The sequence below is a fragment of the Aspergillus puulaauensis genome, chromosome 4, assembly GCF_016861865.1.
Source record: "Aspergillus puulaauensis MK2 DNA, chromosome 4, nearly complete sequence".
NCBI classification, from domain to species: Eukaryota; Fungi; Ascomycota; class Eurotiomycetes; order Eurotiales; family Aspergillaceae; genus Aspergillus; species Aspergillus puulaauensis.
Window position 1 is genome coordinate 591,893 of NC_054860.1, and position 15,984 is coordinate 607,876.

The window sequence follows — 15,984 nt, forward strand, 5'->3', positions numbered from 1 at the left end:
ATAATGTCTTGGTATGGCCTGCTAAATTCGGTCCTCATTCGACGGCATTCTCCCGGTGTCAAACTCACTCGTAAAAAATATAGGCGTATATGTGCTCTGTAGAGCTCCTAAAACGAACTAGCAGGTGGTGTTGGTAGTTGTGTCGTGTTCTCTCGGAGCAATCATCAAATCCGCTAAACCCTGTCCAATGCGCTGCGTTGAGGGTGTATCGCTGTGATGCCGTTCGCTGATTTCGCTTTCTCTCCAGGCTGGTCCGGATAACTTGGAAAGCTGGCGATCGAATGATTTGACCGCGCAGCCTGTCAGGAACTGCCTCCAGGCAAATGGGAGCTGATTGTGGCTCAGGTAGACCGCTCGTTTGGTAGTGTTGCCGATCGAGATTCCAGAGTCCAGATTACCTTGCATTAGACGCACTGTGCCGTGGTCTTCAAGGTCGTAGTTTCGTATATGCCCACTAACTATCAAACCCCACTATGTCGCAAGAGCCGAAGATTTCCCATCCTGGTATTTTGAAAGAACCTTCAACTCGGTATTCCGCTCCTTGATCTTTTTGTCCATAGCTTTCTGCACCTCTTCGCGCTTCTTCTCCGCGTCCTCCAATTTCTGTTTCAGCTCTCGCGCAGCTTGTTCCTGCGCCTTCGATGCAGCCTCAGGGCTGGAGAATTCCTTGTACAGTTGCTGAACCTCAGACCGCACATCTTCAGGATCAATCGCAGCACATGTTACCGGGTGGTATCGATATGTCGGTAAAGGCCCACTCGGTACGCAAATGTCGGGGAGCAGATCGTGGATTGGAGTTTTGCGGATAGGAGACTCTAGCGGGGCCGGTGTATTATCGGGAGAGGACACCGGTTCGGAGGGGGGAGAAAGTGGCAATTGGTTCATCGTTGATTGTCCTGTCAGTTATCGCTATCGAAAGCGCAATAATAAAAGCATTTTACAAAGTTCCGGCGTGGAGGAAAGTTACTTCGGCGCGGCCCATTTGGCGGTGGGTCTCTACCGGCAGATGTTGATCTACCGCCTTTGTAGAATGGAACCGAGGGGAGTCGCAACGATGACAACGGGATGAACACCTAAATTGATGCGAATGAGGGACTGTTCTCATTACTTCTGAGTCGCATATGAACCCTGACTAAAATGCAGGCTTTTGGTATGTCACTGCTTTCTCCAACATACCTCCTTTCTTCCTCATCATTCGCTGGTGCGATGACCTCATTGCTTTACCAGCCTACTAATCGCGGCACATGCAGTCCCAAAAAACAGAAGGGCAAGTCCTGTTCTACCTACTTGGATTTGGATATAATGATAACCTATTTAATAGCCTAGGTTTGAATTAGTTCTTCGAGTGAGCAACCCCCGTCTCTTCTATTGCGACTCGTTCGGCGCTGACAGGCTGGTTTGCAACTTAGATTATCGACCTGAACAATATTCCTCTCGTTAGCGGAGCGGCATATATAAAATGGCGGTTGCCTTCTTCAAATGCCAATGAGCATCATGGGACAACCGACAAATCCCTCATCCATGAGCATAAAGCCTCTTGGCACTATGAACGGACCGTGCAAATCAGGATGACGATCGAGCGCGACCAAACACTCCATGAATGCGAAATCCAATTTGAAGTAATACAGGAATTTTCATCTGGGGTTCACGCTGAGAAAAACCTTTTAGGGAGGGTGAAACTCAATCTATGCGAGTATGTGGACAAAAGCGATGACGACGAGGGTATCGTACGTCGATACTTGATGCAGGACAGCAAGATAAATAGCACCCTCAAAATCGGCATATCCGTGCAACAAATGGAAGGAGATCGCAACTTCACGACGTATGTCCAATATCTCGAAACATCTATACCAATTTCGTTCGGCGGCGTTGCTAATGATATTTAGTCCGCCACTAAGATCCGCCATGGCTTTCGGCGGGATAACAGGAGTTGTGGCTTCTGAGCAAGCCGAGGCTGATGACTCGGGTCAGCCACCTTTGATCAACACCCAAAGTCGAGAGGTTGCCGATATGCAAGAGATGTACCGACGTACATTGGCAGCCTCCTGGACTTCTCGCGCGGACGACCTCCCTGCGGATAAATTGATTGAAGGGCTATTCTCTGGAAGTGTCGGCCGGGCCGACTCACGAGATCCTGACTCCACGCATTCTGAGGGTTATTATGATAAACGCTCTTCGCACCGTGGTGCAGGCACCACTAGCCAGACCGGAACGCGCAACCTTCTATCTCCGGGCTTTGAAAGGCGCACAAAGAGCGCGAGCCGCTCAAATGCAAGCAAGACCCTAGACTTTGCCCCAGCGATTGAACACACCGGAAAGAACGGAAGCATTGAACACCAACTTTATGATAATGCCAAGGGCAAGACTTGGAGAAATCGTAATACAGAACATGAGCTGTCGGAGTTCGACGTTCGTGAGGATTTACGGAGCTGGGAAGTTAATAATATACAATAACACCGAATAGTCTATATAATACTGGCTATATTTATAAAGTTTTTGCCCTTGCCCTGCAGGTGGCAGATTCGACTTTCCCCAGAGTCCACACTAGACAAGGGACCCCTATCGATAAGGCAATACAATCATTCCTATTTAGGATTAGTGTCAGATTATTTCCAAAGCTTCAGCACGCGGATTGTCGCAGAACTCAAGACCTGTCCTGCCCAGGCCGCCCATTCTCAATGCTCTCTCGATCAGCTAGACAGGCGGGAGGCCTGATAAACCGTCAATTGTTTTCAGCATGTCGGCCACACACAGTTTGCACCTCGTTAACCCAACGTGGGCATCATCTTGTTCGATACCAGAATACCGCCGGCAATTCCAGCGACGAAACACACCCTGATCACCCGAGCCGCCATCGCGAATCCGATCGAAAGCGAAATAGGAGGAAGCTGGGAAATAAAAGTCGGAGAGTCGAGCTTGAATATTCTTCCCTTGGAAAACCGGGCGAAGTCCTTGTCGTGCGGGAGAAACCACGCCGACAGCCTCCGCTCAAAGCATCGTCAGAGGAAGAAGCAGGCGAACTCCCGATCATGCTGAGCGAGCTCCAGCCAGATACATCTTATTCCGATAGCGCAGTTATAGCTGAACGGATTGAGAGCTTCCTCGCACCACATCGACCCCGAGAACAGTTGGCACCACCCGATTGGGAGGATCTCCGAAGCAGGCTTCGCCCATCCTTTACGGCTCCCCAACTTTCCAGGTATATTTCTACAACGTTGAAAGCACGAAAGGACGGTCCTGAAGGGGGTCCAGCGCATCTTGAACTCTGGAATGCAGAGTGGAAACCTGGCACTTCACTTTACCTAGAGACAGAACCGGCATCCCAAGAAGCAATTGCCGATAGAATTGCCGCGTCCCAGGATCTCAAAGGCAAGGATCTTTTGATTGAGCGAGTTCTCCGTGATTGCTGGCAACTTGGACAGGTGGGCGAAATTGGACAACTCGATATCCGCCTTCCGACTTATTCCTTGACCCTACTTACAGGTTCAAACTATTTTTCGTTTGAAGAGCTGGCTAACCTACATGACACGGCAATCGATGTGACGCATTCTTTGGGACTCGTAAGGGTCACTGGAAAACAACGCCCGTGTGAATCGATCCGTGAGATCATAAATGATTATACCAAAAGGATACAATCAGTTGAACTTGGTCTCCCGTCTCGAGACAAGGAGAATACTAAAATATTTGCTGAGGAACTTGGCCCCAAATTTATTTCCTGGGTTGAGAATACATATAATGTTTCCTTTGAATTGGATTCATTACAGTTCCCCAGTCGGATGCATGTCCTTCCCGAAAGCGAAAGGAATGTGGAGGATGCTCGAAGAACCTTGCACCTAGCATTCAACAAAGCCGTGTTACCCTCGACGCCATTCAGCACTTACTTTCCTGCTTCGAAACTCTCGGGAATGTATGATGTCGATCTTGGAGAGGCTGCCCCATGGCAGGTTCGGGAGAGGCCATGGTTTCGATGGCAGACGCCAGAGAGCGAAAGGTTGCCGATTCTACCTGGCTATCTTCTACATGAGGGGCAATCCGATCTTTGTAAAGAACTTCTCACATTCCTTCGACCACAACCCTCTTGGAATGCGAAATTTGGATCCGCTATCGAAGTCCGCGAATCAATAACGGCAACGCTTGGTCAATGTCTCTTCCTCCGCAAGCCAACCATCGAAAAATGCCAGGCCAGCGCCTCTCAGTTAGGTCAAATGTCTCTTCAACGGACCTTCGTTAGTGATGTGCCTCGAGTTTCACGGCTTCTTGGTAAATTGGCGCCAAAGCGTGTTGCGTCAACCTCTTATCGCATTCGGCTAGTCCCTTCGGCACTCCATGCAAACATCTTTCCATCGCTCGAGCTAGAGCTCACCCACCCACCCAAAAATATACGCAAGCACCAAAATGAATTAATCATCAGTAGTGCTCAAGTTAATCTGATGGAAGACAGCGTCGACCACTTACTACCAGAGAGCATCGCGGACATTCGGTTCACCAGAAAGTTGACGCATGACCTTTTAACTGGACCCCGTGGAGTTTCTTTCCTGGACTCTGTCCTTGAAGACGTACAACTTGAACTCAAAGAAAGCAGAACCAGTAATAAGGATATCCCTCTGCCGGCATTCACAACGATAGATCTACCAAACTACCTTTTACGTCAAGACAGTGATAAGGTAGACATAAGTGGATGCACTATGGCCGAATATGTTTATCAGCCGGTGAACGATGTTCAAGGGACGCTTGTTAGCCAGTATAATGTCCGCGATTGGCAGCTCTTTCATGCTTCTTACGATGGCGGGCCGTACGAAGCCTATTCGACAACGGATCTCTACCTGCAAACCACTTCGGAGCCTCGCTACATTGATGAAATCCACCCCGGCAAGTCTATTTCATCGCGTCGGCAGATCGGTAAACATTTCGTTTTATTTTACAACGTCGCTTGCGACCTGGTGTCCGGACTGGAGTTGGATGCGGAGGAGCGTGCGGTAGCTGGAATGAGGGTATAAGGGGATAAACGGGTGTGTATAATTGTATTTTGGTATAGACAGGTGTATAATTATCCTGGGAAGCGATGTATATATACTGTATTTCAAGGTTGTAAAAGAAAACTACTTAATAACACCCCACTCACTTTACGAAGTAACTATATAAAATGATATAAATATATAGTGGGACGCATGACAATTTCTTGGATTGAGTTGTGAATGTCAAATGCAATAAAATGCAATAAATGGTTTCAGCTGGTTATGATCTAAGCACAGCTTCACTGCTATAGTAAAAACTGCTTGTTAACTTCTGTCTGCAAGAAGTGCATGCCGTGCCTGGTCTGCCCGAACTCTCAACTCCGGCGTCCTGACAGTTAGGCGGGTGTTGACGTAGTTGTCCATTTTAGCGAGGGGCCCGCATCTGACCGAGTCCGTGCATCTGGCTCCTGATCTGATCTGACACTGCAAACAATCGCTTTTTCTATTGATATACTTACTTTGAAAACTTTCATTCTTTTTCTAATATTGCACAGTTTGACCTGTGGATTTCTCTGAGTGAGCTGAATCAGTCTATCTGGACCTGCGCGCAAACCAGCCATGAAGTAGGCCGACCCGCTAAGTGACAGGCATGGAGAAAACACGGGTTTTCAGGGTGTGTTAAGCCCTGATTGCGAGAAGACTGCTATAAAGTGACCTTTAATGAAATGGAACTGACCACGTTTCATCTCATCTAGGTTGAAGATGTGACCTTAGCACGCCGTGGAGACCAAGCTGTCGGCACCCTTCATCTCACCCCGCACCATATTGTCTTCTCTGCCATCCCTCCACAGTCTCCAGACAATGTACAGGCGCAGGGTGCGCCGGTTAAACCGAAGGAAGTTTGGATAACATATCCCATCATATCGTTCTGCACGTACCGCCCAGCTCCGGCCATATCCCGTCAGCCGTCGTCCATTCGCCTGCGATGTCGAGATTTCAACTTTATTTGTTTCTACTTTACAAACGAGAACAAGGCTAGAGACGTTTATGAGAGTATAAAGTCGTGGACTTGCAAGTTGGGACAGATTGATAAACTTTACGCCTTTACCTTCCAGCCGCCTCCTCCCGAGCGCGCATTCAATGGTTGGGAGCTCTATGATCCTAGCAAGGAATTGGCGCGACAGGGTGTCGACCGCGATGGCCATGGTTGGCGCATCTCTCAGATGAACTCTGACTATGGGGTATGTCCATCTATGCCGTTGCTACTTTCTTTAGTACAATCAGCTCAGCTGCCTTCTAGTTTTCGCCAACCTATCCTTCCCTATTCGCTGTGCCTACCAGCATTTCAGACAACACATTAAACTATGCCGGACGGTATAGATCTCGTGCGCGGATACCGGCATTGACCTACTTACACCCTGTCAACAATTGCTCGATCACAAGAAGCTCTCAACCACTGGTGGGCTTCCGCGGGAACCGAAGCATTCAGGATGAGAAGCTTTTAGCTGCCATTTTCGCCACAACGAGATCAAAAAGACCGCTTGCCAACTTCACCCCACCAAATCTAGAAAATGAGTCCTCAGCATCTACACAAGGCGAATTATCTAGTAGTCAGAGCTGGCCGGAGGTCACAAATGCCGAAGACTTGGAAGCCGAGCTTATTTCATCGTTTGACGAAGAATCGCAAGATAAACCCCACATATACGGCGCGCAACAACATAACCTGATTGTCGATGCGCGACCCACCGTCAATGCTTTCGCCATGCAAGCCGTGGGCCTTGGCTCTGAAAACATGGATAACTATAAATTCGCGACGAAGGCGTACCTTGGAATTGATAACATCCACGTTATGAGGGATTCATTGAACAAGGTTATCGATACCCTGAAAGAGTCCGATGTAACTCCGCTTGGTCCCAACCGGGACCAGCTCGCAAGAAGTGGTTGGCTGAAGCACATTGCTGGCATTCTAGACGGTGCTGGCCTGATCGCACGCCAAGTTGGCCTTCAGCATTCGCACGTGCTGATCCATTGTTCGGATGGATGGGATCGTACAAGTCAGTTGAGCGCGCTAAGCCAACTTTGCCTCGATCCTTATTACCGAACTTTAGAGGGATTTATGGTCCTAGTAGAAAAGGACTGGCTTTCTTTCGGTCACATGTTCCGACATAGAGCAGGACACTTGAATTCTGAAAAATGGTTCCAGATCGAGAACGAGAGAATTGGAGGTGAATCCGGACGAAGTTTCGGTGAGAGCAGTGGTGCTGGAAAGGCAATCGAAAACGCCTTTCTCAGCGCCAAAGGATTCTTTAACCGGGAAAATACAAGCCGTGAGACTCTTGGCGAGTCGGATGGAGATACTCGCGAATATGAGTCCGACAGCCCTAGTGCTAAGAAGCCTAGTTCCGCACCGAGGACGGCAGTCGCTGAGAAGGAAGTTACGAAACCGAAGGAGACGAGCCCTGTCTTTCATCAATTTCTTGATGCGACATATCAGCTGTTGTACCAGTATCCATCCCGCTTTGAATTCAATGAGCGATTTCTGCGGCGCCTACTCTACCACCTATACTCCTGTCAATATGGTACGTTCCTCTACAACAGCGAGAAGGAGCGGGTGGAAGGAAAAGCCAAGGAGCGAACACGCAGTGTCTGGGACTACTTCCTCGCCCGGAGGGACCTGTTTGTAAATCCCAAATACGAATCCGACATTGACGACAACAAGCGAGGCAAAGAACGATTGATTTTCCCACAGGTTGATGAAGTGAGATGGTGGAATGAGGCCTTTGGCCGGACAGACGCGGAAATGAACGGACCACGCATGCCCGGCAACTCCCAAACCAAATCTAACGAAAGCTCGGATACAGAACGGCGAGTTCCAGTGTTGACAGGCCTTGAATCCTCTACCCATGCCCTCGGTAGCGGTCTGGCTGGAAACCAGACATCTCCACCACCAAATGGGGCGACCGCAGTGACTTCCGGGATATCTAGCCTATCCCTATCTGCAAATAAAGATCAAAATCACAATGCAGAAAGCATGAGCCAGATGGAGGTTGAGATGCGATGAAGGACCTATCAAGACAGATCACCGCAAAAGTCACTCATGAATAAACTGACACTGTGACACGATCACAGCCGTGTGGTAAGTGTCAGTTTGATAGGTTTCTATAAGTCAGTATTTTAGCGCTACTTGTTCCTACCCTATTTATATGAATTCTTTGTTTTGTCCAAGCCTTTTGGCGCTATCTACGTAGTTTTGATTGATCTTGGTGCAGTTTAACGTTGATGGCTACCAATCACGACTGACTGTGGGAAAATGGAACACAATGTGAGCTAGGCAGCTGATTATCAACGAGTTATAATGAATGAGCTTATTAGTGTTAGGCTCCTTAGGCTTCGAGTCTTCGACTGACTCCCGATATCGAAGTATATACTTGGTGCCTTAGCGCCTGAAAAGCTCGGACGCTTGGCGTCCGAAAATGGGAAGGCGCGAGCGGAGAGCAAGCGAGGGTTGAGCCCTGCCCCGAATAGGAAGGCGAAGCCCTACTGCCAAAATTCCCCACTAACGCCGAACTTCTCAAAACCGACCTGACTTTGAACGACTTCCCAACTTTGGTGCACCGCCTATCACCGTCTCCTCGGCCGTTTCTTCGACAACTAATAAACCAGCAGAAACGCAATCATGGCTGCTGTCCAGGGAGCTATTTCGAAGCGCCGCAAGTTCGTCGCCGACGGTGTCTTCTATGCCGAGTTGAACGAGTTCTTCCAGCGCGAGTTGGCTGAGGAGGGCTACTCTGGTGTCGAAGTCCGTGTCACTCCCACCGTCACCGACATCAGTACGTTCGCCCATCTTTCGTTTTCCCAGGATGTTTTAGATGAAAAGAGAAGGAGAGGAAAAAAAGGAATTGGATTGAAGAAGCATAAAAAGATCGCTGGGACAATGGCAAAATTGCGAAGAATTGTGATTGCTAACGGAGGCTCTTGTTTTTCATAGTCGTCCGTGCCACCCACACCCAGGAGGTTCTCGGAGAGCAGGGTCGCCGCATCCGTGAGCTCACCTCTCTCATCCAGAAGCGTTTCAAGTTCCCCGAGAACTCGGTTTCCCTCTATGCCGCCAAGGTCCAGAACCGCGGTCTCTCCGCCGTCGCTCAGTGCGAGTCCCTCCGCTACAAGCTCCTCAACGGTCTCGCCGTCCGTCGGGCCTGCTACGGTGTTCTCCGTTTCATCATGGAGAGCGGTGCCAAGGGTTGTGAAGTTGTCGTTTCCGGAAAGCTCCGTGCTGCCCGTGCCAAGTCCATGAAGTTCACGGTATGTTTGCTATAGCATCCTTTGGGATATCAATGGATTGGACGTCTTTGAATGAAATACCCTGTTTATAAGTGTGGGGGTGTGAATTCAGGGACTACCATCTTCCACTGGTTTCTGGCTGCGCGGAATAGGTCACTAATCTTTCTTCCCAGGACGGATTCATGATCCACTCCGGTAACCCCGCTAAGGAGTTCATCGACTCCGCTACCCGTCACGTTCTCCTCCGCCAGGGTGTCCTTGGTATCAAGGTTAAGATCATGCGCGGCTCCGACCCCGAGGGCAAGGCCGGTCCTCAGAAGACCCTCCCCGACTCCGTCACCATCATCGAGCCCAAGGAGGAGCAGCCCGTTCTGCAACCTGTCAGCCAGGACTACGGCGCCAAGGCTATTGCCGCTCAGCAGGCTGCCGAGCAGCAGCGCCTGGCCGAACAACAGGCGGCGGAAGGCCAAGAAGGCGGTGCCAGCGGCGAGGCTTATGCCCAGGAGTAATCTGGTTTTATCTTTGTTCCTGTCATCTACCCTATTTCCATGATCCAAAAATAAAGAACTCTATGAACTTCGAAAATTTTTCTTGGTGCCGTGTATGCGGAAACCGACTGTATAAAGTGTCCACTTAGTTGGGCTTAAGAATTTATATTAGTTTGAGAACTGTTGGAAATCTCTATGAAACGGTCTAGCCGGGGGAGCGTCGAGCCAGGAAAGGAGTGCCCGCTTCTCGTTTAGATCTACCCTGCATAAAGGGGCCCCGTTACATGCATAGTTTAGATTGGAGAGGTGTTACTATGTAGTATGACTGTATTCCCATACGTTCACATGGAATTGCGATCAAGCAAATCAACTGCAGGTGGGCAAACAATATTTCACTTTTTATTCATCTTTATAGCTCATGAGATCAGCCTAAAGCAACCATTTACGCAGTATCGAGCGACACGAGATATGGTATCTATCTATGCTCTAAATCACCAATTTACTAAATCCACTTCACAACTCGCTCATAGGAAGGCCTCGATGTTGATCTCCAGCGTGCTGACGGGATATTTCATTTCGTAGTTCTCCAGCACGGTCGGGTGAAGGATACCAAAGGTACCGATGTTGTAGTCCTTGCCGCCGATGCGAACGTGGATCGAGGCAGCGTGGCCGGGGAAGAAGGTTGGGTCTGTTATTTTGGAAGAATGGTTAGAAAGGACGATCTGTTTGTGAGATTAATGGACTAGATATGAAAACTTACCTTCCAACTCTTCGATCCAGTAGTGGGAGTCGTTCACCTCGGGGTTCTCGAGACCCTCTTCACCAGTGATGAAGGCACTCTTCATCATCGCCATGACGCGGTCTAGAAGACCGTGCACAACTTCGAAACCGCTGGTCTTGCCATACCAAGCAGCAGCAAAGTGTCTCTCGTTCCGGCTTTTACGCTCCATCGACATGTCCTTGAAGGCCACATCACTAACTTCGAAGATCTTCATCGGGACGGTGTGGTGCTTGTTCTCGCGAATAGTTTTCAAAAGACCGGGCAGAAGGCTTGTACGCACGACTTGAAACTCGTGAGTCTTGGGGTTAGCCAACTTGACAGCAGTGTTGCCGTCGTCTTTGCGGTTAAGCCAAGCAAAGTTCTCGTCATGGGAGCACAGGATCAGAGGTAGAACCTCAGACCAGCCGGCCATTGCGGCCTCTGTGCGGATAATGTCGGTAAGCTTGTTAATTGGCAGAGGTTGGGCAACGGTGCCTGACTTGCTGGGGAAGGAACGGGGAAGGTTATTGAAGCCGTAGGCAATTGCAACGTCCTCCATAATGTCCGCTTGATGGAGAATGTCTGCACGTGTCGGGGGAATGTGGACATCAATTAGATCAGGAGAGGTAGTGGACGGTGTTGCTTCATATGCCATCTTTGTGAGGAGTCTGCAGATCTCTTCAGCCGAAAGCTGCAAGCCGCAGCATTGGTTGATGTAGGACACCTCGGCCTGTGTAGTCCGAGGTGCGATGTCAGGAGTTATCCTCGTCTCGCCGTTGTGCTCAGAGACGATCTGAATGGGCTCAATGCTATTCCGTGGTAGGTTAGTCGTCTGCATTCTATAGAGCAAGAATGTATAGGGTACCTACGTGAAGGGTTCGGATGTGTATTGAGAGAACATGGACACCATGATCTTATTCACGATTTCCACCTTCGTCTTATCAAGTGCGGTAATTTCGATAAAGATATTCTTGGTGTTCAGGCTAATTTTCGAATGGTCACCATTGATAATGGGCGGAAGGGAACAGACGGTTTTGTTGGCATCGTAGATGGCCGGGTAGACGGGAGAGTCGCGAATGATATGGAGGTACTTGCCCAGGTGTTTGTCTTTCTGTTATAGGGTCAGCATCCGCACAACTCTGCGCCTGCAGTGAATCCTACATCGTAGAAATCCATGAGCTCCTCGCCATCCAGCTCCTTTGTCTGGTTGAGAGGCACGAAGCGGATGTCTTTAGGTGGTAGAGCTTCGTAGGTGAACGGTCCTTGGATAGTATCCAGGTCATGGGTACCGATGGAGACGAGCGTTCTTTGCCTTGCCAGGTTTTGGTGAAGTTTATCTTGCAGGGCGATGAAAGATTCGTAACGAGCCGGGTCGAAAGTGACATTGCGAAGGATTGCGCCAGAGACAAGAGGTCGAATTTTCATTGTCTATGCTCAATTAGTTAGCAGGTGCGCATGGCTCTCGCAAGTTTTGGTAATGTAGGAGTTACCCACATCCTCCTTGACAATGATCTTCTCAAGTTCCCCGCTCGGAGGTTTGACTAGTTTATACTTGGGAAGAGGCTTCCTCTCCAGGAAGATGTTGAGCATGAGAGCAATCCCTTCAAAGCAAAGCAAGTCATATCTGCAATAATTCCTCAGTATATGCGCCCAAAGGTTTCAGACTGGTGCGTACCGGTTCGCGGGGATTTCAATCTTGAGTTGAGGTGGTTCCTGCACGCCATTCACGATCGGGCGGTCCTCGTTTGTTGTCTAGTTTGTTTTAGCAGCGAATTCCGAGGCTAGAGGAAGAAAAATGGAGGGTTTACATCTTCGTCAAGTTCAATGCCTATGTTTCAACATTGTCAGCGCAAACCCCACCAAAGACCGGGAGTATGGAGGGGGAACATACCAAATTCGAAGCATAGTTCGTCGAATTCCTCGGTGGTATACCTAAGACACCTGGGTCAGATATAACGCCTACTTCAATATCCACACAGTTGCGCATACTCTTTACCGAGCTCCTTGAAAAGCGCGGCCTTATCGACCGAAATGGTGGGCATGGTGGGAGGGGTTCTGGTTCGCAGCCAGATGAGTCAAAATATCGCTTGCGAGGATGAAGCAATCTCCCACGACCTGATACTGGGATATCGAACAGGCGGAGTATGTTACAATTTGACAGAGTAAAAATGCGCCTGAGTTCAGCCCGCGGTTGGGTACAATTCGGGGTCGCAGCACAGTCCAGAGGACGGAGTCATACAAATTTGAGGAGCAAAGGCGGCGGGAGACAGCCACAGCACCGCCACAGAGAGCACCCCTCCTTGAACCACCAAAAGGCGGTCACCAGCCACAGCCGATGCTCAGCAAAGCTGGGAAACGACCAACTGCCCCGTCGTCACTCTCACAACAATATCCATCCAGAATCCCGCTCTGCGACCCCCAATATTCCAGCCCTCGCGACACTGTTTCCCAACCTCTCTCTTCCCCAGAGGCTCTTTAATTTGACGAATTCCTGAGGTTGGCCCCCCCGACACTGTCTCCACCCCAATCCCGCCGTCAAGGTGTGCTCCTACTCCTGTGTCTTGCGGCGGCCCAAACCCCACGAAAGCATCGCCCCGAGGACCTCATTGTCCACTATCCCTTTCGCTATCCACCACCTCACACTCAACAGCCTAAGCTAATCCGGACTTGTCTAGGTGCTCGACCTGCTCTGGCTCTCGTGCAATAGACCCTCGCTCTTTTATTTATTCCAGGAGGAAAAGTCGATCTCTGTGTTCGCGTGATATCAGTCGTCTCAGGGAGGAATCGGACCGGCCACATCCTTGTTCTGTGGTCATTTCTTAATTCCAAAAAAATATACTAGATAATCACAACACATCCGCGATGGAGGGTCAGGGTGAAAATGACGAGCTCTACCCTATCGCTGTTCTCATTGATGAGCTAAAGGTATGTTGCAACATTGCTTCTAGTCCCGAAACCACGTACACTTAAGAACAGTCTATCCTGACTCATGAATCTTCCAGCACGATGATGTCCTCCTCCGCCTCAATGCAATTCACCGTCTTTCAACGATTGCCTTAGCTCTAGGCCCCGAAAGGACTCGTGATGAGCTCATCCCATTCCTTGACGGTTAGTAATTTATATAAGCGCAACCGATAATTTCGCTTCGAATACAATATTGATTATTGCGATTCAGATTCCGTCGAGGATGAAGACGAAGTTTTGACCGCATTAAGTGAGGAGCTTGGGTCGTTCTTAGAGCATGTTGGTGGCCCGGAATATGGCCACGTACTGCTCTCTCCTTTGGAGAATCTCGCGGCCATTGAGGAGCCTTTGGTGAGAGAAAAGGCAAGTTATGTGAAACCTACATTATCCATCTCTATAATAACCTATTCTAGGCTGTTGAGTCACTTAACAAGATCGGCGAACAGCTGTCCGAAAAACAAATCGAAGAATACTATGTTCCAATGGTCCAGCGTTTATCGAAGGCCGATTGGTTCACCTCAAAAGTATCCGCTACCGGTCTCTACTGTATCCCATACAAGAAATCCTCCTCTTCCTTGCAACAGACTTTGCGCCAATTTTTCGCTGGCCTCGTACGCGATGAAACCCCCATGGTCAGACGTCAAGCAGCCAACAATTTCGCGAAGTTCGTGAAGGAAATGAATACTCCGATTGTCATTGACGAAATGATACCCCTCTTCCAATACCTAGCTGGCGATGATCAGGACAGTGTGCGTCTACTCACCGTGGATATCCTCATCGCCATTGCAGAAGAGATTCCTAAGGAGCAACAACCTAGCCACGGCGTGTTGCTGACGTCTCTGCGGAGCTTGTTTGAAGATAAAAGCTGGCGCGTCAGATATATGGTTGCGGACAGATATGAAAAAGTATGATTGCATGTTGTTCCCAAAGACAGTTTCTCTAGGTTTTCTAACTGGTGCATAGATCGCGAAAGCCGTGCATGAAGAAGTTATCACTCGCGACATGGTGCCATCGTTTGTTAAACTTCTAAAGGATACTGAGGCTGAAGTTCGCACTGCCATTGCGGGACAGATACCAGGTATATATCCGCATTAATTACCCAAGCAACGCAATTGACCAAGTTCGCTAATCGCTAACCAGGGTTCTGTTCTCTGATTGATCGGGAAACTTTGCTCAACGAAATCATGACCAGCGTGGAAGACCTTGTATCAGATCCATCTCAACATGTGCGCGCGGCCTTGGGAACTCAAATTAGCGGACTTGCACCTATTCTTGGAAAGGAAGAGTGAGTGTTCCTCGGATTGCCATACGTTGCCCGATTATTGTACCCGCATACTCATGAGTCTACCCCAGGACAATTTCCCACCTTCTACCAATGTTCCTTCAGATGCTTAAGGACGAGTTTCCCGACGTGCGACTGCATATTATTTCCAAATTGGAGTTGGTTAACCAGGGTGAGTTGCGAGCGAACACCCCCAAATTGGATGCAATTGCTAACAACTGCAGTTATTGGCATCGAACTCCTATCCCAATCACTTCTTCCTGCTATTGTCCAGCTCGCCGAAGATAAACAGTGGCGAGTTCGTCTTGCCATCATTGAATACATCCCTCTTCTGGCAAGTCAGCTAGGAGTGACCTTCTTTGACGAGCAACTCAGCGACCTCTGTATGGGCTGGCTTGGCGACACCGTCTTCTCTATTCGGGAGGCCGCCACGCAAAATCTGAGGAAGTTGACGGAGGTATTCGGCGTCGAGTGGGCCAAGGGCTCCATCATTCCAAAAGTCATGGCAATGGGCCAACACCCTAATTACCTCTACAGAATGACGACATGTTTCGCTATATCAGTATGCAAGCTAGCACCCCGTTGACGAACCCCCAGCTAACCATATTCTTTTTACTCCTCTTAGACACTAGCACCCGTTGTCACTCTGGAAATCATCGAGAGCTCAGTACTACCCATCCTTGACAGGCTCACCTCAGACGAAATCCCGAACATTCGGTTTAATGTTGCCAAGTCTTATGCCGTCCTGATCGACGTATTGCGACGACTTCCCGCACAAGGCACTCTAGGTGATCTAGAAAAGGAAGGCAAAGCCGAGTCTCCTTCGCCCAAGGGTCAAGAGCTTATCCAGCAGAGCGTCCTCCCAAGTCTGGAGAAACTCCAGGCTGACGAAGATGTTGATGTTCGGTACTTTGCAACAACTGCTGCCGGCGGCAACGAGGAGGTCATGCAGACCTCGCCGTAAGGCTGAAATATCTATTTCACGGAGGCCAGTTTTGTAATGCACCTTAAGTGTGAACGGAAGAAAACCCTATGGCGCTCACACCTTGGGGGGATTGTCTATTTAGTCAACTTAGAAGTAGTCAGGACAACTGACTGGGGTGGGACTTCCATGGCGTTCTAAATGTAGATTCTCTTGGTCCAGTCGAATAGTCCCATAAACCTAACTTATCATACCTGCCTTTTAAAATCCACGAATCCACGAAGTTGAGTTGAATGGCATCATGTGATTTGCAACTTTCGGTCTAGATTATT

The 15,984-nt window shown here is 49.2% G+C and overlaps 7 protein-coding genes across 7 annotated transcripts; 5 read left to right on the forward strand and 2 right to left on the reverse strand.

The window, feature by feature from the left end:
- Positions 1 to 471: 471 nt before the first annotated feature.
- Positions 472 to 885, reverse strand: APUU_40257A (uncharacterized protein; the record flags this gene model as incomplete). Its single annotated transcript, XM_041703309.1, has 1 exon — positions 472 to 885. One exon carries the CDS (start codon positions 883 to 885, stop codon positions 472 to 474), a length of 414 nt encoding a protein of 137 aa, XP_041556007.1.
- Positions 886 to 1,137: 252 nt separating this feature from the next.
- Positions 1,138 to 2,454, forward strand: APUU_40258S (N-terminal C2 domain-containing protein; the record flags this gene model as incomplete). The annotated part of the gene is made up of 5 exons (XM_041703310.1): positions 1,138 to 1,150; positions 1,251 to 1,267; positions 1,322 to 1,345; positions 1,410 to 1,822; positions 1,887 to 2,454. The coding sequence occupies 5 exons, from the start codon at positions 1,138 to 1,140 to the stop codon at positions 2,452 to 2,454; spliced, it is 1,035 nt and encodes a 344-aa protein (XP_041556008.1).
- Positions 2,455 to 2,678: 224 nt separating this feature from the next.
- On the forward strand, positions 2,679 to 4,997 carry APUU_40259S (putative respiratory complex assembly protein Rmp1; the record flags this gene model as incomplete). The annotated part of the gene is made up of 1 exon (XM_041703311.1): positions 2,679 to 4,997. The coding sequence occupies one exon, from the start codon at positions 2,679 to 2,681 to the stop codon at positions 4,995 to 4,997; it is 2,319 nt and encodes a 772-aa protein (XP_041556009.1).
- Positions 4,998 to 5,604: 607 nt separating this feature from the next.
- On the forward strand, positions 5,605 to 8,016 carry APUU_40260S (phosphatidylinositol-3-phosphatase YMR1; the record flags this gene model as incomplete). The annotated part of the gene is made up of 3 exons (XM_041703312.1): positions 5,605 to 5,628; positions 5,711 to 6,196; positions 6,256 to 8,016. 3 exons carry the CDS (start codon positions 5,605 to 5,607, stop codon positions 8,014 to 8,016), a joined length of 2,271 nt encoding a protein of 756 aa, XP_041556010.1.
- Positions 8,017 to 8,631: 615 nt separating this feature from the next.
- Positions 8,632 to 9,745, forward strand: RPS3 (40S ribosomal protein uS3; the record flags this gene model as incomplete). The annotated part of the gene is made up of 3 exons (XM_041703313.1): positions 8,632 to 8,785; positions 8,944 to 9,257; positions 9,410 to 9,745. 3 exons carry the CDS (start codon positions 8,632 to 8,634, stop codon positions 9,743 to 9,745), a joined length of 804 nt encoding a protein of 267 aa, XP_041556011.1.
- Positions 9,746 to 10,248: 503 nt separating this feature from the next.
- Positions 10,249 to 12,526, reverse strand: FRS1 (phenylalanine--tRNA ligase subunit beta; the record flags this gene model as incomplete). The annotated part of the gene is made up of 9 exons (XM_041703314.1): positions 10,249 to 10,412; positions 10,485 to 11,293; positions 11,354 to 11,595; positions 11,646 to 11,912; positions 11,979 to 12,108; positions 12,160 to 12,236; positions 12,293 to 12,312; positions 12,376 to 12,416; positions 12,474 to 12,526. The coding sequence occupies 9 exons, from the start codon at positions 12,524 to 12,526 to the stop codon at positions 10,249 to 10,251; spliced, it is 1,803 nt and encodes a 600-aa protein (XP_041556012.1).
- An 820-nt stretch (positions 12,527 to 13,346) lies between these two features.
- Positions 13,347 to 15,694, forward strand: PAA1 (protein phosphatase 2A structural subunit TPD3; the record flags this gene model as incomplete). The annotated part of the gene is made up of 9 exons (XM_041703315.1): positions 13,347 to 13,409; positions 13,487 to 13,592; positions 13,660 to 13,811; positions 13,862 to 14,353; positions 14,412 to 14,526; positions 14,589 to 14,733; positions 14,802 to 14,902; positions 14,955 to 15,292; positions 15,356 to 15,694. 9 exons carry the CDS (start codon positions 13,347 to 13,349, stop codon positions 15,692 to 15,694), a joined length of 1,851 nt encoding a protein of 616 aa, XP_041556013.1.
- Between the last annotated feature and the right edge of the window lie 290 nt (positions 15,695 to 15,984).